The sequence below is a fragment of the Zootoca vivipara genome, chromosome 7 (assembly GCF_965207765.1).
Source record: "Zootoca vivipara chromosome 7, rZooViv2.hap1.1, whole genome shotgun sequence".
Lineage (NCBI taxonomy): Eukaryota > Metazoa > Chordata > Lepidosauria > Squamata > Lacertidae > Zootoca > Zootoca vivipara.
The window spans coordinates 13,282,239-13,306,292 of NC_142590.1; the positions used below are offsets into that span (position 1 = coordinate 13,282,239).

Below are 24,054 nucleotides of genomic sequence, written 5' to 3' on the forward strand. Positions count from 1 at the left end.
GAATTTCATTCGTGCGAGCAGTTTATGAGCTCCGTGTGCAGTATTGCGCTTAAGATTTCAGATTAAAACTGCAGAGTGGCAGGAAAGGAGGACCTTTTTCTGCCTCCCCACTTCCAGCTACTCTCTGAAGACTTGGGATGAGACCCTCTTAAGAATATTAGGGGGTGGGCAGGGGAAGGACTAGACCATGTGAAAAATGAACATAATATTTTAGCTGCAGTTCATTCATTTTCAGCATTGTATTCTTGTTATAAAAATAGCACACCCAGATATTCCATTATTACGCCCATAACCTAGGTCTGAGGAGCCATATAGCTCCTAGCTATCATATATCAGTTTCTGACACTGTAGATGGGCTGCCTTCCTAGGTTGATGAGCCCCATCTGTCCCTCACTTCCCTCTACAGCACATGCAGAAAATGCCTTCTTGACCATTGGACTTACTATTGGTCTCATCCGCTCAATCCACCAGAGCCTGTCTTTGCATGCAGGGGGAGTCCCAAACTCATTGGCTGGTTTAGCCAGCCAGCCGAATCCTTTTCTGGGGTGTGGCCGCTGTTGCATGCTGACAGCTTCTAGGAGCCACAGGTGAGAGCTGCGTGCAGCGTGGGGACCAAAGGTGAACAAACTACCCCAGAAGGAGCATGACGTGTTCCCCACCAGAGGTACTACCCCCATATACCCCATGTTAGCTAATATAACAATGCTATATCCTTAGAATGCACAAAACTGTAGTGCAGAATTACCATTGCTCCAGTATACTGGGCAAAGGTTGTTGTGGAATTCAAAATTTGCTGCCCGTAACATGTACAGTATGCAGCTCCTCTTCAGCAAACCTCATGCTGCCTTTGCACAGTGTGTCTGTCTGTGTATCACTCCCCATGCCTTCTGTTATGCCAATCCAGTTTAGGTAGTGCCATGTCCCTTAGTCTGTTGCATGCTTTTCAGGCATGCTTTCTGTTAAGGCAGTGTTTTTCTGTTTTTCTAGTTTGAAGAAAACAATGGAGATTGGGTTGCAGAGTGTATTTCCCCCCCAGCTGGTAATAGCTTTGTAAAAAAGGAAATATTCACATCCTTTCTAAAGCGATTTTGTGTCCTCAAAGATTATAAGAACAGAGTCACGGCTTCATATCTTGTGAATAAAAAGCCCTATGGGTTTAACAGAGCATGGTAATAAACACTGGCAAACCTTTAAGCAGAATACATCAGCCTTTGACAAAGTACAAGTAATTTTTTGGAAATGGTTACTGTCTGATAAAAATAACTCTGTCTCTGTGACACACCAAACATTCAAGTGGAAAATGTGATTAAGCTGCAAAAACAGTAAAGACCTCTAACTATCATCACAAGATATCTATTGCCCTCAGCCTTCTTTCCTTAAAAAGAAACACCTTCAAAATCTCTTTAGTGTTACCCAGGTCTTGTAGCATTGCTGTATTCTTAATTTTTTTTGCTATGATTCTCTCATTTCATACAAATTAATTCTGATAGCTTATTTTTTAAGCTGCTTTAAAATTTGTTTTTTTATGTTCAAAGCTGATTTGAGCATTCATATTTGTATTGAATTATTCATTTTTATGGCATAAGTCGTGTGGTGAAGCAAAAATACTAAATATTTTAATGAATGCAAAAATGAATGGGGTGAGGAAGAAAATATACAGAAAGAAGAATTCCATATTTCTCTCAACCAGCAGTTGAATGTCAACCTGATGTCAACTGGATGAGCATTTGCATGTGTTAACTGGAATAGTTGCACTATACTGAAAAATACACATTGCAGGCAGGTAGCGTGCATGCAGATATTGCAGCAGGCAGCTCAGCCGTTTCCAGGGGAAGGAAGCCCCCTGGCACTGCCCCCTGTCTTCTTGGGGGGGGGGGTGGCAGGGTAGAACTGGCTAGGGTTGGGGCCGGGTTCCCCCCCCCCAACCCTGCAGCCGGGGCAGGGAGGGGGAAGCTGGCTTAATAGACACAGTATAGTGTAAATGTAACTTTTACGTGCTCTGGGAAACGAACAAAAATGTGTGACTTGTTTTATTGCGTTACTCGCTTTTTTGTGGTGGCCTGTAACTGAACACACTAGCATGGGTGGCTGTGTATGAAGGACAGGATTCATGTATTGCACTTGCCTGTTGGTATTTGCTTTACCTTTTCCTATGAAAGTGCACAGAAACCAGGTTTACTTTACACAGGTAAAGCAAATAAGCACAATTAAGGACACCATTAGCATGGGGTTAAGTTTTCTCCCTACTCCCATTAACTCAGTTATTCAGACTCAATCCTTCTGCTCTTTCTGTTGCCTCGTTCTGAATTGCATTTCTTGGTCCACCTGGCGTCTTGATAGACTTGTAAACCAGCGTACACTGTAAGTTGTCTTTACCATGTTTTTCTTCACCAAAACTTTGTTAGGCTGACTTCTCCTATTTTTGTGACAGAGAATGGATGCTGAAAGTGTCCAGACAGATTGCTTCTTTGCCCAGCTTAAGTTTGTAATAGGTGGAAAATATAAACAGTATTTCTGGTGGTCTCTGTGGTCTTCAGAAAGTTCCTTTCTGTTTAGCAAGTAAGGCAGCAACTGGGAACCCCAATTACCAATTGGGTTGGGGGGGGTGGTAAATCCTAAATTTGTGTGGGCCTCTGTTCGTCAGCCATTTTAGGTCCGGAGTCACCAACATGCACCTGTGTTCACACCTGTACTTGCAGAGGACTTCCCTGCAGAATCTCCTCCCCTGCATAAATAAGGATTGAAAGAAGCATTCCATGGTAGCGAGCAGACAAATTATGTACTTGGTTGTGGAGTGTGTGGATTGCCCAGAGCAGTTTCTCAGTTTTGCAAATATGCCCACAAACCCCCCAAAGCATGGCAAGCTCTGATGTAGAGTGGGTACTCGTGAAAATTCCTCCATTCCTGCTATGCATCTGTAGACCAGCCTGTTTTTAGTGTCTTCCCTGCCAGTTTGTTTTCTTCTTCCTTGCGTGGATTTCTGCTCTGTGAAGTTTGAATATTTTATCCTACTCAAGTCAGTTCTTGAAGAGCTTTCCTCTATGGATGACACATTCCCTTTTTAGTGCCCCGTCTTCTGATTAAAGAGGAGCTAATTTTTTTTCTGCCTGCTTTCCTAACTGCTGGACAGAAAGGAACTTCACAGCAAGTTAGTGGCAGAGATGGACTTTAGCACATCTTCCTAAGTAAGGTGCTCCCTTCATATAAAGGTCGCAACATCTTGGTAGATGAAATGAGGGACACCAAGCAGGGTCTCTCTAGTACATTTTAAACAGCACGGGTTGTTATAGAGGCATGCTTAGTTATAAGCAGGACCAAGGTTGCAAAGGGTTTTCCAGCATCTCTGATATGACCTGGACTACCAGTTAAATATGTTCCTACTGTAGCTGAGTTCTCTGTAGCTTGAGCTTCTGAACTGTTTTTTAGGGCGGCCTTGTAGAAATAGCAGTAGAAATCTTAAGTGCCCAAATTCTTAAAGGTTAAAATCCTAATGTAATGGTGGCCAGATTCTTTTTAATAAAGCGCACACACACACACACACACACTTTAAAGCAGGCATAGGCAAACTCTGGCCCTCCAGATGTTTGGGACTGCAATTCCCATCATCCCAGACCACTGGTCCTGTTAGCTAGGGATGATGGGAATTGTAGTCCCAAATATCTGGAGGGCCGGAGTTTGCCTATGCCTGCTTTAAAGGGATAGTTTTCTAAACATAGCAAATCTATCCCCTGCTCTCCCTTCCCATCCACTTCTTCTTTCATATTAATGCTTCCACTATAATAACTAATAAAAAGTTACATACCTTCATAAGTACATATAATCTATTCTAGGTGTAAATTAAATTAAAATTAGCTCGTATCATCCAAGTACTATTGTCAAAGGCCACCAGCCATTCAAATTGAACTTTTTCTTAAAGTCCCGTAGTTTGTATAGACATTCCTCAGTATTACAGGGTTGTTGATCTTTCTACTATTGAATAACCAACCTAAATTGGATCTTTTTTTGGGTATAGTTTCACATGATGTTCTTTTTGTTTAGTATCAAGCAGCAGGGCTTTAAAAAGATGACATTTTCGTAGGAATATTATGTCCTTTTTATGAAGCTTCCCACCCCCCCAATATCTGGATAACACAGCATGCATTATCCACGGTCTTGAAAACAGGTTTCTGTGTATTGGATCTAAAGACTTGTTTGTCATGTGGGCACAGTGGAGGTAGATACATGCAGTAGATATTGTGATATGACGTACTTTGGATGCAGTGCAACATCTCATGAAACAGGTACTACTTCTGCTGTAGTTAGCCACATTTCAGGAATACACAGTAGCAATATAATCTCTTAGCACCTGCCACCAATTAACATTATAATACATTAAGAGATTTTGTTGCAGTCAGCAAAACCTCTGGCATTGCATGGCTTGGTGATGATGTGAAGGTGTTCATAAGCATTAGAATCTTGCAATCATTGCAGCTTCTGTAAGGGCAATTAAAGATTCGCCTGGGAAAATTCCCCATGCTTACTCCAGTGGCAGAAACACTAAGGTGGATACTTAAAGGAAGACAGAAAGGTGAAAGAAAAAAAGAGAGGCATGGAGGATGGGTGAAGAAATGGCAGAATCAAAAGCTTCCCTGTTGTGGAGATTTACTTATAAAGAACAGATTTGTCTCCTCCATACCAGAAATGAGAAATTAGAAAAATTTGTTTGAGACGGTAGAAATGTGTGGTTCTGATTTTTGTTTATGAGCATAGCTCAAAACTAGCCTGCCTCATTGCTTAATTTGTATGCATAGAGGCACCCTGAGAGTACAGCTAAATGAAAAAGCAAATTGCAGATATATGCAACACATTGATTATATATGCACACAGTAATCTCATTACTGTAAAAACAAATAGACTGAGCTCTAATGAAATTGATAAAAGCTCTTTTTAAATATATTACAATATTGAACAGATAACTCTTTTGAATCACATTTAAAACAAATGCTTCCTTCTCTTTGCCTCATCTCTGGGCATGGAGAATAGCTTTTACAGCTGAAGGCCAAAAGCTGTTCTCATTTGGGGCAGAAATAGTGCTGTTGTGTAATTTCCATTAACTCTGAAAGGGCTTGTATGCAAACCCTTCAAAACTGGCCCATTATTGTTAAATGGGGCAGCTCTGGTTTTAGCAAAGAGGAATACCAAGGCATTTTGTGTTGGCAGGTTGAGAGATATATATCATGCCTGCTTGTTCCAGAGCACTGCATACTTGCCTCAACCTGTATTGATAGGACAAAGCAGTGGCAACAGAGCTACAGAAGCCACAATTCCAGGTACAAGCATTCTGTGGTAGGTTTAGCTTAATATCAAGGGGAGGGAATAGAGAGGGGGAGGTAAACATATTTTGAGAATCTGTGGCCATTATTTGATGGACCACTCACCAGCCCACTGACTTCTTGTTAAACACTGCAATTAAAAATGTGCAAATAAGCATATGGCATCTATAGCCGCAAATGATTTTGTGGTAGAGGAAATGAGTACCTGCAATTTGCTGGCTTTTATTCTGCTACTTAAACTGCATTATAGAGGGGATATAAGAGACAGTTCTTTCTTTTCATTCAGCTCCTCCCCCCGCCTTTCACCCCATCTAGGAGCTGTAAGATAGCTACCATTCTATCTAAATGAACTATTTGAGAAGCATGAAATATATCTCCCTTACTTCCTTCTGCAAAGCATCAGCCTTCTTCCTTCTGTTTTTAAACATTTGATGTACAGTACATGTACTTAGGATAATGTTCTGCTGCACAATTGAGCTAATATGTGTTGAATTTTGTGTGTGTGTGTGTGTGTGTTTAAAAAACAATTAACACTTGAGTATTCTAAACAGTCTCTTGCTGGTCATATGTCTTGCTTTACTAGAGCAATAGCATCTTTATACCAATAGTGTTTCTTAACGGGCACTTTAATATAGGTGAAAAGGCCAAGGATGGAGAACATGGCCAAACCATGGTTTGGTTCTTAATATCCAACTTTCTTCAATGCTATGATTTTCTTACACGCTTAGCAATAGCTTTGTTCCTTTCTATCTGCTTGAGTGTTGCAAAGAGAAAGGAACTCTGACCCTATTCCAATGTTGCTACAAGACAGTTTTTTGTGATTTAGGTATTTGGGGCAGGGTTCACCTAATGAACAACATCAATGGAAGCCTTGCACATAGCTTTCCACTTGTGCAGTGAGTTTTTCCTCCTTCTCCTCCCCATCTTGTGCCCCTGAAATTCGCTCTGAGAGGTTTGGGAGAATGCCCAAAACAGCATGCAAAGAGAGGGTAGGGGACCTGCTGCATCTGGCGAGCTGATAAGCTCATGCACATGGAATGTTTGTAACAATGCAATCTTAAGTTCCACCCATAGGTTTTTTTAAAACTAACTGAGCTTTGTACAAACCATTTTCCTGTATTTGCACGAAGCTGATTTGTTACAAGCCATAACCAAAAGTTCTAAATTCCCTACTCTCGCATGAAGGGAAGGTGCAGCCCACAAGCCCAAGGCTCACTGCAGCAAATTCTCATCACAACAAACCATGACTGCTTTTGATGACTGCATATGCTCAGTTGCAGTCTTTCTGTACATTTCGCCATGGTTTAATTTTGCTAATAGTAAAGCATGGTTTAAAAAAGCAAGTACAAGGGGAAATAAAACTAAAATTACAGTGGTACTTCGGGTTACAAACACTTCAGGTTACAGACTCCGCTAACCCAGAAATAGTACCTCGGGTTAAGAACTTTGCTTCAGGATGAGAGCAGAAATCGTGCATTGGCGGTGCGGTGACAGCAGGAGGCCCCATTAGCTAAAGTGGTGCTTCAGGTTAAGAACAGTTTCAGGTTAAGAACAGACCTCTGGAACGAATTAAGTTCTTAACCAGAGGTATCACTGTAAAGCAACTGAAAGTCTGCAGAATGATTTCTGATGATTATGGCTTTTAGTCAGCTGCCAAAGGCTATGTGGATAGTTCAGCTAGAGAAGAACATACATTTTAGAACCTGTAAAACTTCATGACCTGTGCTCTACAACATTGCTAGTTTTATAGCTATTGCTGTGTTGTGAAGGTGGTGGGAAAGAATTATGCACCTGGGGTGGGTCTACCACAGCTGCATTGAGATCATCTTAGTACAGTAGCTGGAGACAAAAGCATACCTGTTGAAGGTTCATTGACCTGTGTCCAGCTGTCCTTTTCCCAGTTTGTTTGCATTCTTAAAGCCTTGGATAAAATATTGGAAAGCAGCAGAGGAGGAATTGCATTCAGTACTTAATGGAGCCAGTGCTATGGTTGAAAGCTTAGGAATGGGTCATAGACTAAGGTTACCAGACATTTCTACAAATCAGTCCCCTGACAAAATCCATCTATGTAGTAGGATGTTGAAAAGTGTCGCCGGATTCATTGAAAAAAATCTGGTAAACTTATCATAGACACACTCTCTCTGTGCAACTCTTCCCCCTTTCCTGAAGCACATTATTCCAAATATGGAACTTTTGCTGTGATTAAGGGGTACCTCATTATTGACTTAAAACGTGGTTAGGCTGACCAGGTTCCTTCTAAGTTAGGGCTTACTAGACATATTCAAAGCCTGATTAGCCTTATCTATGTTGATTGATTGAATGATTTGGAGGGGGGGAATTAAAATGTGTGTAGACTGTCTCTTGGCCATTAGTATAGAAAGATGCATTAAAACAAATGTTAAAAGAACAAGTTAAATAAAATTAACCACAGCAGTAAGAGCTCAAAAAGAGTAAAAACCAGCTACACCCCTCCAAATATTGTAAACTATCAAATGCTGAGCAGAAATTACTTCACCACCTGCTGAAAACTGAGTAATGAAGGGGCTAATCTAGTTACCCCAGGCAGCGGGTTCCATAAATAGGCTACTGCTTCTAAAAAGGCATGTTCCATGTTCTCACCAACCTACCGATACCCTCTTTTCACTGGTGGTACAACAGGGCCCCAGAAGAAGATTGAAAATTAATGGACTGGTTCCCTGTTCATATAACTTTAGTGCTGAATTTCCCTTTACTGTAGCTAGTAATTTCCCTTTTCTGCACAGTGTAGGGTAACTTTTTGATTCCGAAGAGGAAAGCTGTAGAAAAGGCAAGCAACACCTTAGCTATGTTCAGTTCCATTATGCGTGCCTAGGTCCACAGAGGCCTTTGAGTATTTATTTATTGATAAACTCCAGTTTCCAGGAAGAACTGCACTTGTGGTGAGTTTTACTTTCCTTAATATAGGTCTAATCCTTCCATGGTTAGCTGAATACAAAGATTGTGTCAGTTGTAAGGAAGATGAGTAGTCTGAATCTTCCAGGCACAATGGTCTAGTGGATTATCTCAAATGGCATCTAGACAACAATTATTGGGGGCGTCTGTTTCAGTATAGCAGAAAATTGTATCCCAGCTATTGAGGTTAATTGTATGAGTAACACCAGAGAATTCCTCCAGTGGGTGCAAACCTATTGCTGATTTATAACTGATAAGCGGTTCCTGCCCTTATGTATCACTATTGATTTTTCCATTTACATTTTAATGCTTGCTAATGTGACCACAGTTACAGTTTTATTCATGGTAGCGTCTAATCTTTATTTTAAGGCAAGTCTGTATTTGTTGTGTGTATGCCTTCATGCATGCTTGTTTATAAGGCTGACTGATTTTTGTCTACTTTACAGTGTACTGAATGAAGCTGTATATTAGCAGCATTTGTGCATAAAGGGGTTTTAGGAGGCAATTACTGGTAGTGGTAGAACATATAACCAGCAGAAAACAGGAGCACTTGAATCTAATTTGTACTGTGTAAGTCCAGCAGTTCATCTTGCCCTTACTAATCTGACATAGGCTTTGTGGTCTCTGGCAGAGAGGTCTTTTTCAGGCCTGCTACTTGAAATGCTTTGCAGAGATATCAAGGATTGAATCAGAGATCTTCTGCATGCCAAAGCTTCCTATTGCACCTTCACTAAGTGTATTCTCTCAGATAAATTACACACTCATGTACACACACACAAATCCTATATCAAGTTTCTTTGACAAGTCACTGTTTTAGTTCCTTACCTATATTTAGATGTTGAAACCATATCTCCCAGTAATGCTTTCAATATATAAATGACACATATTTTGCTCCATTCTGATTTTTTTGGTTAGCACTTTCTTTTATTGAGATTAAAAAGCAAAACAGTTTCTTTACTAAGAAAAGCAAACAATTCTGCAACCTTTTATAAATTATTCTCATGAGGTAACTTTCACGTTTATTTACCTTGCATAATGGAGAAGTCAGTAAGCTATGCTGATATCCTCTCCTCTCAGGTCAGGTTTAGACATAACTCCAGTTCCCCGCAAATCATGATGTGTAGACATTAAGATAAACAGATCCTTCATTTGCATCCCGCAACCACAGAATGCTTGTACTAAAGCACTAGTTTATTTTAGCATTGTGCTGTTAAAGTCTGTTAGGGTCAAAATGTCCTTTATTTGTCACAGCTGGTAGCCATCTAAAACCTGCACCTTCAAGAAATACAGACAAAACCTTAAGCTGAATTTTCTTCCATGTTCACTGAGCTGTAAAAATAGCAATGGGCATCAGTATGGTGTATCTTGTTGGATATGTGGGAGAAATTTTCGGTCCTCTTAATTTGGGTTTACATAAGCAGACATGTTCATCCAATAAATGCACGACTAGGGATTACTTTGAACAGTTACTGATGCATGGACTTAAGGAAGAGTAGCAAAATGCAACAGCATCCATATAGCTGAAAAATGTAATGCCTCAGTCTAGATGAAGGGCATCCTGAGCTGCTGTAGTTGCTAACTGTATTATTTCTTTACATATGGCTGTAGGCTGCATGTTGCTCCTGAGCTGGCTTGAATTCAAAGGGTATATATGTATTTCTAACTTTCATGGTTACAAAGACATTGTGTAGAACAATGATAGGGGAAATGATAATGGAATGAGAAGACCAGTAAAAAACAAATCAGTCCATTATTTATGGGTTTGAGGGTAACTTTATCTTAACCTTATAGTCCCTGCTCAATTGAAATCTACATATAGCATTGGAAAGTTAAATGCAACTCTTAGAATCTAGGACTTAGATCTGTGGGGTCTAAATATTGAACAAAATGCAGGTACCTGATTTAATCTGGAATAGAAATGCAAATAAATTAGTAGAAGGACACAGTGTTACTGTGGTTATTCCAAGTGGTTCAGCGTTCTTTAATGTGAAGAAATCTGAGATACTGTACCATTTGAAAGACCATTCTACTTCTTCACATAAAATGTTACTATCTCCTGAATTTTGTTTATATAACCAGTTTTCTCCCCATTAAGAGTGGTTCATAACTGATGGAACTTAGCTAACGTCTTTTGTTTTGCCACCTGGCTACTCTAAAGTTGGCACATGCAATTGCTTACAAGAGTGTTCTTATTTCATAGAGACGGAAGGTTTCAAGATTGACACCATGGGCACCTACCACGGAATGACTTTGAAGTCTGTAACGGTAAGTTTGAAATTTTATCTATGTATTGTGTGTAGAAATGGCCGGAAGGGATCATATAGACACCTCTCTTCCTTCCCTGAGAGGAGACTTATGTTGCATGGCAGGAAAAAAGTCTTACTCCTAGGCAGCATCACATGTGTGTGTATATTGACTGCCGCTTCCTTGGATGTAGGTGAAGACTGTAGATATTTCAGATGCCCCCCAACAGAAGCTATAACAATATGATTTTGATATATACTCTGTCCTACTTCAAAGGTCAAAGTTTAATAATTTCAGTTTTGTATGAAAGAGGAGGAAGAGCACCCCTTCCAAGCATCTTGATAGTACATTTTCATGAAGATAGTTTCTCAAAACAGCTGAATGCGGAGCATCTTTAAAATGGAGTTTCATCCTGTGCTTGTCTTAAATTGTCTGCTTTTATGCAAGTGGATTGAGCTCTCGCAAACAAATGCTGTTTTGATCTGCCTGCAAGTAGGACAGATGCTACAGAACTAGTATAGAAGCCTCATTAAAGACTTTTGCCATCTGTATGCCTATATAAATCTGATGAATAGATGGCACTAAACTGTCTCAAAAATCTGTGCACCTACTTCTAGTTTGCTCTCCTAATTTGAACATAAAATAATGCCTGGAATGTAAACGTCTCAAAGCCAATTAGAGCTAACTTGTTTAAACTTTCCTCCTATCTAATAAAATTGTTCCTTTAAGTTTTTACTATCACTTTTCAGTCTTTAAATGTGTTGGTCTCTGGTAGACTTGCTTTAAAGCAAGTATTTGGTTAGAGGCTAAATCTGCATATTGCGAGGAATACCAATAGAAGCAGTCATAGGTGTCACTAATACCCTGTTTCTCATATTTTAAGACATACCCATAAAATAAGCCATAGCAGGATTTTTAAGCATTCAAGGAATATAAGCCATACCCTGAAAAAAAGACATAGTGATAGGCGCAGCAGCAATGCCGGCCGTGGCAGGAGGAGGAGGAAAAAAATAAGACATCCCTTGAAAATAAGCCATAGTGTGTTTTTTGAGGAAAAAATAAATATAAGACGTGTCTTATAATATGAGAAACACGGTAAGCAGAAGGCTTACTATGTTGCTGCCCTTTGATCCACCAGAGGTGTCCACTAACATTAGAGGATGGGATGTGCTTTTCTCAAATTTCCTGCAGTTGCCCCTGTGCCCCCAAGTTGCCTATTTTTCATGACGGTGTCTGTTACTTGCAGAAGGGTCCTGAAAGTGCACTAACAGCAACATTCTAGGGGTGCAGATTGTTTTGCTACATTCATATAATCATTGAGCCCGTGGGTTGCTGCAAAGTCATAGAACTCCATTGCTGCATGCTATGTCATCCGGATAATTACAGTTTCCTTACCCACCCTGCAAATAAGTCTCCAGAACTTGCTGGTCTTCCAATATGTTTACTAATCCATCTACCCATTCTGTTATACTTCTGTTTGTCAAATATAGTAGAAAAAGAAACACTTTATAAAGCTTCTCTGTCTGTTTGGCCACAAGGGATTTTTTTTTCTTTTTTGTTTTAGCAAAGGCGTATATACAAACTATTCTAAGCTGTTTTATATGGTGTGTTTGCAGCCAAAGTCAAATGGGGTGATCCGAGTCACACAACAAACTGAATTTGTGTTCCCTAAGTGTTGCCCTTTCCCAAATCTTTAATGCCATAAAAGCACCACATGGGGATACTGTTAATTGTGCTGTAACTTGCAGATTCTGTTAAAGGAGAGGGGTGTCCCAGTGTGAACATGTTATCCTTGTGCAGGAATAGGGATGAAGTAAGGCCACAGGTTGAGACCACTTCAGCTTTTCTTCCACAAACCTAAATGGAGCAAATTGTCTCAACTAGCAGAAAAGGTTGTGGTGCTTTGTTTTCATCCCTGGAGAGCAGTTTGGCACACAACTGAACCAGTGAAGGAATGCATATTAATTTACCATTGGTAGCAATGGCTGCGGTATTCTGGTGTTCCTCTCTTTAAAGCAGCAAAAAAATTGGCTTTCCTATGGACCTCCTTCTCTTAGTTTGCCATGTTGTTCCATTCCTAATTTATTTTTTTTATAAGTTTATGTGAAAATTGGAATGCTCTTAGTTTGGGCAGTTGGAAGATGAAGGCAAGATGGGTTATCATTAACTCGAGCTTCAAATTCATTATAATGAAGAATTTTCTAACTCTTTCATAAAAGTAAGTGCCTGCATTTCATCTGCTGCCTTGTTATCAATGATGAGCTCATGGAGAACTCTTTAGAACTTTGACAGAACAGATGGTGAAGGGCTTTTCTGAAGTAATTTCAATGAGGATTTTCTTGCTTGTTGCTGGAATAGTTCTTAATTGGCATCCTTAGCTGATACAGAATGAATGGGCATTTTAAATTCTTTTTTGCTGCTGAATGGCAACATGGCAACTTGCATTATTTGTGGAAGTTGTTAGACATGCATTTCTCCTTCCATGTTTGGTAAGGAGTCCTCTTAGTTTCCTCTATTTCTTTATTTCCTGAAGAATGTCATTTGTGGTTGTGGAGCAGAACACAGTACATTTCAAAATGCTAGGTAATCTTGTGCAATCTTTATTCTGTAATGCTGTCTAAAGTGATGTCTTATTCCTAGTATCTCATCTTTTTGTAGCTTTAACTTCTATTGATTCAAATATAGAATAGCTGTTCATTTGCTTTGGAGTGGTGGTTTTTTTTAAGTTGAGAAAACTATGATGTTTCACAGAACATGGAAGATATTTTGAAGATAGGTTTTCTCCATGCTGCATGGGAACAAAAGATTTATTTTTGACATTGATTTCTATTTCTAGTTAATCCTTACAAAAGTGTCATGGGTTGGGCCACATACTTGCTTTCTTATAGATAAGGAATGTAAGTAAGAGAAATAAGCCAGTTCAGGGACCATGTAGTAAATGTGTGGCTAATTCTGGGGCCATGAAACTGGGTCTCTCAATTTGATGCATTTGGGGAGGAGAGAATCTATTTTGTGTTCCAAATAGTGTGCATCTCTCTCTCTCTCGGACATGTGACTATGGGGCACCCAGTGACATCTAGCTGTAGCTTAATAAGAGCTTCTTGACCTTAACTGCTTGACCTTTACAATCCTTAATGAAAATAAATTCTTTTAAAAAAAGATTCAGATAATTTTCAAATGATCGCCTTTAGCATGTTTATTTAGTAAGCTGGTTACATGTTGTATAAATATTGTCACAGTTTATCGAGTAACCAAAAATAGATGAACTGAAAAAAATTCAACAAAGCACAGTTAGTGGATTTTAAATATATTACAGCAAATTTAAAGGTTAACTTGGAAATTATTTTTTCATCATTTATTGTAAATAATTTAAGATGTGGCAACTCCATAGCATACACTTCCCTTAAATTATTTAGATTTTAAGGTGGAAACAACTTGATGAAATGGATAGCTCAATGAAGCAGTTGACCTAGTGTGCAGCAGCTGGGGGAGGGGACAAATGCTTTTGGTGATCAGTAGGAAAGGGACTGAAAATAAAATTACCAATATTATAATACCATTATAAAAAAAGATAATGTGGCCAGACTTGGAGTACAGTGTACAGTTCTGGTCACCTCATGTCAAAAAATGATATTGTAGAACTGTAAAAGGCTAAAAAAAAAAAGAGCAACCAGAAAGATCAATGATCAAAGGGATGGAGCAACTCCCCTTTGAAGGAAGGTAATAAAATTTGGTGCTTTTCAGTTTAGACAAAAAGGTGAGGAAGAGGAAACATGATGGAAGATCATGAACAAACTGTGGAGAAAGTGAAGTATAATGCTGGAATAATCAGGACCTACAAAACATAGCACTTAGTGCTTCTTCACACACCACATAGTTAAACTATGCAATTCACTCGCACAAGAGTGGCTTTAAAAGAGGACTAGACAATTTAATGGAGGGTAAGGCTTTTTTCTACCCCCACTGTTGGAGGCAGTATGCTTTGGAAATACCTGTTGCCAGGAATCACAGATGGCAAAAGTGCTGCACTGAGGCTCTGTTTGCAGGTTTCCCATGGGCATCTTCTGGTTGGCTAATGTGAGAGCAGAGTATTGGGCTACAGCTGCGTCCAATTGATGTGCGACAAACAGATGTAAACATAATTTTCAGCCCCGGAAGGGAGTGGAACGAGCTTGTGCAACTGCTGATGCACACATTGACCCGGAACACAACCCCAGCGCAAACGGGGAGTTGCCTGGGCCTTTGGTCTGACCCAGCAGAGCTCTTCCTAAGATCTTGTGAGAGAATTGACCCAGATGCCAGCTAGCTCAGATCTCCTCTCAATGGATTGCATGAGTAAACTGGGGGAAGGTAAATATGATTATAGAACACTTGCCAATATTTTCCAAGTTATTTTGGAAGAAGAAGGATAGAACTATTCTGAGGTGATACTCAGTACAAGGTGAACATTAATGTGTTTCAACCACACACACCCTCCACGTGGTAAATGCAACAGCAAGGTCATTAGAAATATGGACCAATTAACACTTATTGACCATAGGCTTTGTTGAGTTTGAAGCTGATATATCTGGGCAGCCTATCAGCAGCATACGAATTCTAGCTGGGGGAACTTGCAAAGCATGCTTTGATAAACCCAGGGGGAAATTAGCATGTATTTTATGGATGGTATTCAGCTAGATGTACTTAATATTGTGAACATTTCTAATACATTTTTATTTTTATTGAAGTGCGCTGCTGCTTTGTTTGCTAGATTCCTTTGGGAGGAAGGGCAGAATTTACTAGTTTGTGCCACTTGGTGTGCTTTCGGCAAGTTATCCCATTTTGTGCAGCTCTGAGCCCGGTAGTACTGTGGTACGAATACACCTTTACACTACCTAGTTCCTTACCCAGGTGAGGAACAGCCACCTTTTGAATAAAACACAGAACCAAGTCCAGGTTTAGGGACCCAGTGTTTATTGAAGCTATTGCAGTAGGACAGAGCTCACTCAACTCAACGTGCCAGTTGAGAAGGTCTGCCCCAAGGGACTTCGGAACAAAAGCTTATGTAGTAGTTTAGACACAGCAAAGAAAGAGTCATAAAACATCTTCACATTCGTCAGGAAAGGTTACAGGTCATGAGAAGTAAAGCACACATGGCTCCATGCTGGTATCTTTACCCCTGCATCACCTTGGAGTGACCCCGATGTGCCCAGACCAGTTAACCATTTTAGGCCTCGGATGTCAGGCATTACCCTGGCTACCTGGCCTTCAGTGCTGGAAGAGCACCATAAAAATCCTCTTCTTGGGTCTCAGATAGCTTCAAGGATAGCTGATTTACACCCTGGTGCTAAAACATTCTGCCATTTGTACCACTTTCAGGGATAGATAAGGAGAGATGGAATGCAGCGTAGGAGAGGAACACTTGCAAATGCAGAACCCACAAAAATCGAGCTTAATACATTCTAAAAGGTTAAATACAATTACAGTGAAACATTGAAACATTATTAAAATAATAAAAATATACACCCGGGGTCTTTAATTCTTATATCAGTACTTGGCTTAACTAACCAGCCACTTGTTGGAAAGGTTATTACTGTGTGATGCTGTGTTGACCAGACTATTACAAAATTAATCAGGAAGTTCAAAGTTTATGGGTGTAGCTTATTCCCAGGAAAAGGAACACCAGTCTTTGGACAAACTAAAATTATATGGCACTAGTGTCAAATGCATGAGATTTATTGTCAAGGCTCTGAAGCTAGTATTGTTCCCTTTACTGTGTTAATATATACTTGATTTCCTTTCATTTACGAGTACTAAAATTTGGGTCCTTCACTCAGTCTACTCTAGTCATAATTCTAAGTTTTTTCACACCCTTTCTTACTTCCTCCCCCCACAAAAAAACCTAGAAAGTCTCTAAGCACTTCAACCCTATTGTTTCAGTATTGAAAATTTGGCTACACCATAGACCTGTAATATTATAAGCCTGGTAGTTTCATTTTCAACTTTTTCCTGATTACAGTGGTTTCGTTCAGGTGCAATGGCGAACCATGTGTTACATTGTTATTTAATTAATAATCCATACTAGCCAGATAATGGTTTAGCTAGTTACTGGTTAGGAGAGAGTTGAAAATATATTTGTGAGTGAAATATCTAAGTTTGGGAAAGCTGATAGAGGAAAAGTGTGTGCATGAGAAGGAGAACACAGCTGCTTGGAAGAGAGACAAGTTCACTTAAGGCATCTTCTGGGGGATCTTATGTGGAGGATCTGGAGGTTTATAGGAGTGCTTGCTCTTCGCCTTTCCTTATTCTCTAGTTGTATATTACAGACTCACACAAGTCTGCAATGTGTGCTCATCCAAAGGAAACCATGGTCTACGAATTTCCCCTTGTTTGAACAACAATTGCAACTAAGGGAAGTTTGCTGTGGTTAACCAGTAGGTCTTCACCAGCAAGATTATGCACATCTGGGGTCAATACCTCACTGTTACCTACTTAAAATATATGCAACTCTTATACAGCTCATGACAGCCTTGTTTTTCTGAAGCACATCACTTGTTCCTTTTTTAAAAATAGTGCTCATCTTGGTAGACAAAAGAAAACCAGTATATATGTCTTTAAGCTGAGGTGTGAGTTTAGATATACACATTCAGTACTGCAAATATTTTGCTCTTTCTTTCAGAAATGTCGCACAATGCAAAACATTTGAAGGGAATTTCTGAAAGAATGGAGAAGGAATTTGACTCCTTCCTTCCCTCTCTCCCATTTTCCTCTGACATTCATCCCTTTGCAGTTGTTCACATGGTCTTTGCTACTCATTCATTCTGTTTAGAGAGGTTCTTTTGGAGCTCTTCACAATCTCTCTTTGTTTTAATGACCCTGAGCAATATAGTATTGTCAGCCAACTTGGACACCTCACTGGTCACCCCGAAATCTAGTTCGTTCATGAACATGTTCAAAAGCACAGGTCCCAACATGGAGTTGACTCTTTACATCTTTCTCTTCAGAGAAATATTCATTTATTCACCATCTGTTTCTTCTACTTAACCAATTCCTGATCTGCAAGGAGAGGACCTCTCCTTCTATTCCATGACTTCTAAGCTTACTGAGGAGTCTTTTATGAGATACCTTGTTCAAAGCTTTTTGAAAGCCCAGGTACCACAAGTCACCTGGATCACTTCTATCTTATATGCTTGGTTCATGAAACAGGACTTGCTCTTGCATATGGTAGCAGCCCTGGCAAGCTCACCTAGCAGCCAAGTAGCACAAGCAAGTAGCTCATCCATCCTTCCTCAAATGCTCTCCTCTGGATACTGGTCTCCTGACACCTCGAACAGTGCACTGTCCAATATTTATTAGCTAGCTGGAGCTTGGAGCAGGTCATTCATACCCAGTCTGCTGCCACAATGCCCCATTCTAGCACTGTTCAGCTTGCCTGCCTTTCAGGTACTTATAACAGCAGGGTTCTCCCTACATCAGTTATCAACACAAGGCTGCCCTCATGCAGAGAGTGCCCCACCAGAACCTATGAAACCTCACAAAGTTTTATATTACTAGTCTTTAAACAATTTAAATCCCATGTTAACAGGTTGCTCTACAACAGTGGACTGCTGGTGCCCTTGAGTTACTGAATCAGAGCAATTTTTGAGCTGTCTTTTCAGTTTGTTCCATGGCTCTTTTGATTTCATGTTGGAAATGGGGTATGTACATGACTTTGATTAAAATTCTAGGCAGGGAACAGAAGCACAATAAAGAAGCTGAACCATTTTAGTGGAAAACATGTAACACTATAAGCAAACCTCCTTTCTCCTCCAGATGTTGAAATTTAGGTAACATTTATCCATTATGGTTCTGTCTAGGTAGTGTGCAGCCTGTATACTAAAGCTGCTTTGCATTCTTGCTGGGGAACTGTGAATTCATGTATTGTGTCTATAATGGCCAAGGTTCGTAAAAAGTGTTTTGATTTCAGATTTATGCATTCTTCCCCCCCTCCCCTATTTCTGCTGCAGCAATGGATTCAGAAAATAAACCACTGCAGTCATTTCAGTATGAATGACAGAACAGGTTTTAAGGAACAAATAAGAATGGAAAATGTGATGGTTTCATGTGTATTGTTCCTACCTAATGAGAAAACACTTCCTATAAGCCAACTCATAAGCCGCTAGTTATATTTAAGCTTTATCTTACCTTGATTGTGATTCCTGACCTTAATGGAATTCAGAGACACCAGTTTTGTTTGTAACAACAGCCCCCACAATTAAATCGTGACTGAAAATAATGTGAGACCTCTATGCATATTTGAAAGCAGATTGTGAAAGGTGGTTCACCATTTACTGAAGTGCCTGGATTCTTTAAAAAAATGTAGTTATAATAATTACACTGTGTTACTACTTTGCCTTTTAAACTGCAAGAAATGCAGAAGTTTTGGATTGAGCTGTAGGGTTTTGAAGATGCATATTGATGGATTCCTACTGAGATAATGGTGGATTATTTAAATAAGTATGTTGAAAATTCTATACTGCTGTATATTTTTAAAGAGTTCAAAGTGGTGTCCAGAAAGAAAGCATACAACAAAAGCAATATAATACATAGTAAAATAAAATTCACAATAGTAATAGGTATTGTGGTCCTGAGCCGTTAAAGGCTTTATAGGTCAAAACCAGCACTTTGAATTGGGCCCCAAAACTAATTGGCCAGTGAGTTGGGCCAGGATTGCTGTAAAATGTTCAAGCAGTCTTGTCCCAGTGAGCACCTTGGCTGCCAAATTGTGCATCAGCTGAAGTTTCCAAACTGTCTTCAGAGAGAACCCTATGTCGTTGTCGTCTTCTTCTTTGGCGATCACTCATAGCCGAGTAAGATTGTCTTCCATAAACACGGTTTTAACAATGAGTCCATAAGTGAATGTGGAGGCCAATTCTGGATCCACATGTCCTTCCAGAGTGGGGACATAGGTTTCCGGGCGGGAGTTGATCATGGTGTAGATTTGCCAAGCGTGCCTTCCTCTTAGCATGTTTCTCCCTTGCGTCCTGAGTTCGAGTGTCTTCAAAGCCTATGACACCTTTGGTAAAGGCTGGTCTCCAACTGGAGCACTCTCAGGCCAGTGTTTCCTAGTTGTTGGTGTTTATACTACATTCTTTTAGATTTGCCTTAAGGGAGTCTTTAAACCTCTTTTGTTGACCACCAGCATTACGCTTTCCATTTTTAAAGTTCGGAATAGAGTAGATGCTTTGGAAGACGATCTTCAGGCATCCACACAACATGACTAGTCCAGTGAAGTTGGTGATCTTTGCTTCTTCCAGTACACTGATATTAGTTTGCCTGTCTTCCCAAGTGATGTGTAAAAAATTTCCGAGACACCGTTGATGGAATCTTTTGAGGAGTTGGATATGGCGTTTATAAGTGGTCCATGTTTCACAAGCATAATGTGTTGCAGTAATCTAACCTAGAGGTTACCGGAGCATAAACAGCAGATATTAGGCTATCCCTGTCCAGATACGGGCAGAGCTGGTCTATCATCCGAAGCTGATGGAAGGCATTCCGCACCACTGAGACCACCTGATCCTCAAGTGACAGCAAAAAAACCAAGCCACCTCCTATCCCCCTGGTCTAGGGAACCACCCCACTAACTGCTTCATTCTTATCTGGATTTAGCTAAAGTTTGTTTACTCTCATCCAGTCCATTACCAAGGCTAGACAATGATCCAGCACATCCACTGCCATACCTACAGATGCAAAGGAGAAGGAGAGCTGTGTGTCACCTGCATATTGCTGGCAACTACTGAAATCCCATTAAAATTGGCCTTTATTAATTGATCTGCTGCCAGTTAAACATATATTCCTAGAAAATGGGGTAGGGGTAGGTTCCCCCCCCCTAATTATCCAGCATGATTGGTCATGCTCATTTCATTCATGCCTGGATGTTCGTTTCTGTGCTTTTTCCTTTAAGAAATGTTGCATTTGCCTATCTGCTGTAGGAGCTCCTGTACATTTTTACAGTTTACATTTTGAGGATCAACGCATGAACACTTTTTTCATTCATCGCTCTAGCCAAGACGTTTCTTGTTACCAGAAGCTCTTGGAAAGATCTGGGGAAGAGTTGCTCTTGAATTTCCCTTATTTTGTGGTGCCTTTAATTGAAAGGCTTTAGGAGCCAACTGAAGTATAAGCTATAAGCTGTGAGCCTTTTCTTTTCTGAGTTTCTTTTCTATTTTAAAGGTTGCATAGTTGATAAGTTGATAAGGCTTAACTTCCACAGTAGCCTGAGGGGAATAGTTAATATGCAGCAATTTTGAGTTACAGATCAGTTAACTCCTAAAGTCAACTATGGCCCTACCATCATTCAGATAGTGTTATCGTAAAGCTGTCAGATTTTAAATACTTAGGAGAGAGCTCTTATAACTGTTGCCATGGTGATAGCATGAAGGCAACATGGTAGTTTCATCTATATCAGTGTTTAGCCAGATCCTTTTATAGTCATTTAGCTGTGAAAGGATGGTACCATTCTGCAGTCAGGTTACATCTCTTTAAGCTGCGGCACGATAAATTGGGGCATCAATTAACATTACCCCCTGCAAATGAAAATGTACTTCAACATTAGGTATATCAGGTGTAGTGTGTTTTTGCCTCTCTTTTAGTTTTGTATTCATTGAATGATTTTCTATGTAGATTTGCTTTGGAATTATCCATTCACCTACTATTATGCTTTCATGTCAGTTTCCTTCTCTAGTATTACCTCTGCTCGTGGTATTGCTAAGTGTGCCTGCAATCAGGGAAATTGCAAAGCGATTTGAGACTTTGACATGGAAATGGACTTCCACCCCTTTCTATGCTTCTTTATGCCCCCTTACCTGATTGGGCAAACACACAATATTAAAATATATTATAAATGTCAAGAAAGCATGCTATTTTACCCTGTTAGTTTAACCCATCATAGACCACAGCTCTTTGGCCGTTAATCTCCTTAGACAGAGTGCTTCACTAACTTTATAGTTACGTTCGCAACACCAATGAATCAGAGCACCATTCCCCTTTTTACAGTGAGCATATGGATGAGGCTGCACTTGGAACACAACTCCGAGTGCTCTACCTCACTGGTTTTAATAGTTTAATAATTGGTTTAAAAATACATGTGATGTTGGCTTTTATGTGCAGTCTCCCAACATCCGTTCTAAATTTGGGCAGAGTTAGTCCTGTGAAAAACACCACAGAAAAAATAGACAGATGTAGGATGCTGCCTTAAGTGAATTGGTCCGTCTTTACCCAGTATGGTCTATTAATGCTGACAGTGCCTCTTCAAGGTCTCAGACAGAAGTCTTTCCCAGCCCTGCTACTTATTTCATGATTTTTATTTTAGTGATTTTACTTGTGATTGCAATTTTCTATGTGTAAGACTGAAGTGTGGATCAGAGACATTCTAGATTTGACTTGTTCAGGGAAGCTATCACAGTCCTCCAACTTATGCATGTAGTGTACTTGTTTTACTGGTTGTGTTAGTCAGCTAACTTGATAAGTTTAGCTAGGTGGTTTGAAACTATGGGCTAGAGCATCATAAATTTTGGAGATCTTCCTTGAATACTGTAATTGTTTATGTTGGGACATTAATGCATGCCAAGTACAATATGGCCTATATTATATGAAGAAGCCTTGGTTTTGGCCATAATAGAGCTTCAGCAGATAGACATTGGATTATGTAATTTTATATAAGCATCAAGTATTCTACATTAGGTGGCGGGAGTATATTCTGTGACAAATATTTGGTTCTTTGTTCTTCATTTGCTCTGGCCAGTGGCCTCATTTCTTTTCCTGGTGCCTGCTTTTTGTCTCTGCTGCCTACATACCCACCTCTTGCCCTATGTACAACCTCTGTGTTTGTTTTAGCTCCTTGTTGACTGTTGGTGCCTGTGTTTTAAATCCTGCCAAACTTTTCTATCTCTGCCTCTTCTCTTAACCATTACTATTTCCCCAGATCTCTCTGTTGTTTGTTATTCCTGTTGGATGCCATCTTTCCTTATAATATTGTGAATGCATGATGGTTGGCAGCCATTCAGAACAGCAGGACAGTGGGAAAGATTTCTGTTTTGGGGGCCACAGGTCAGAGCTTGACCTCATCCAAAATACAGTAAGCAACATTGTCCTAGTGTATACAGTACAAAAGGAGTGCAATAGACTTAAGTCTGCAAATCCATTTTACAGCTCTCTCTCTGTAGGTTTAATAATATGATGTGTGCATATTTTATTAGACTTAAGTTTGTTTATTAAGATTTATCTCTCATCCCATATATTTAGGGTCTTTTAAAGCCACTTTTGTGTGGGCAGTAAAATTCAAGAATAATAAATAATAAGAAAAAATAATAAATTGAACCTAGCTTGCTATTTGAACTTGGTGTCATGTAGAGGATATCCTTAGCTGATATACAGTAAGGCACACATTGGTATTAGATACTCCTCTATAATGGGCATCCCAGACAACCCATACCAGAGTCACATGGCCTGTGGTCTTTGTTACTTCTGTCTTGTACATTTTGTTGTAGCAAGTGTGAATCATATACTGTATTTTTCCATCTATAAGACGCCCCCATATGTAAGACACCCCCTATTTTGGGGGAGTCAGATTTAAGAAAATGGAGTGGGGAGATGTATCCATGTTAAGACGCTCCCTAATTTTTGACATTTTTGGGGGGGGGGGGGAACGACCTAGTCTTATACATGGAAAAATATGGTACTTAAGTATGACCATTACTCTTAAGGTAACTGTTGTTGCACATCATAGTCAGTTGTTCATTGCAATACGTAACTCGCAAAACAATCTGTCGTCTAATAATGAGAAAGTTAAAAACCAGTATTGAAATCAGGGAAAATTTAAAGTTTATAATGCAAGCCTTTTTGTTGAAAGGAGAATTTTGTAGATGCTGAAATGTTAAAGTTTAATGTAAAACGTGGAAAACTTCAAAAATGTACTTTTCTTATTTCAAATGGCATATACTAACCCAGTTTTTTTATATTAAGAAATCAGGCATCCTCAAACATAGTCATGTGTGTTCCTTCCAGTGAACATGCCAGATGGGATTGTGTAACCTCTTGAAGGCTTCCAGATTCTGGTTGACTGTAAACATGTTCATTTCTCATAGATACAATAGCCAATAGTCATATGTCATGGATTGCTGTGCCTAATAAGGGCAACTGAATTATCTTGAAATGGTAACCAGCAGCAAGACAGAATAGAAATTCAGATTGTTTGGCTTAACATATAGACATTGTAAATAAAATACAGCCTGAATACAGTGCATTGAAAGAATCCATGCTTAAAATGGTGACATGAATGAGTGAAAAGTCCATTCACCGAACTGATTCACACAACAATGTGTTTTTTATTGTTTTTTAAAAGAGGTTTCCCCCTCCAGTTTACAAACAAGTTGAAAATACAACAGTGGATGTCTTTAAAAGGGGGTTATACAAATTCATGGAGGGTAAGGCTATTCAGTGGCTATTAACCATGATTGTTGTGTACAGTACTGCCCTCCAGTATCGGCTGTCCTACACCTCTGAATAACAGTCACAGCACAAGTGAGTAGAGTGTTCTGCTCCTGCTTTT

General features: G+C 39.6%; 1 protein-coding gene across 1 annotated transcript in view; it reads left to right on the top strand.

The window, feature by feature from the left end:
- Nucleotides 1–24,054, top strand: part of CDC73 (cell division cycle 73) — a 105,395-nt gene that overhangs the window by 34,517 nt on the left and 46,824 nt on the right. The window contains exon 10 of the mRNA XM_035124183.3: nucleotides 10,444–10,508. Coding sequence (XP_034980074.1) covers nucleotides 10,444–10,508 — 65 coding nt within the window. The remainder of the gene's footprint in view (nucleotides 1–10,443; nucleotides 10,509–24,054) is intronic.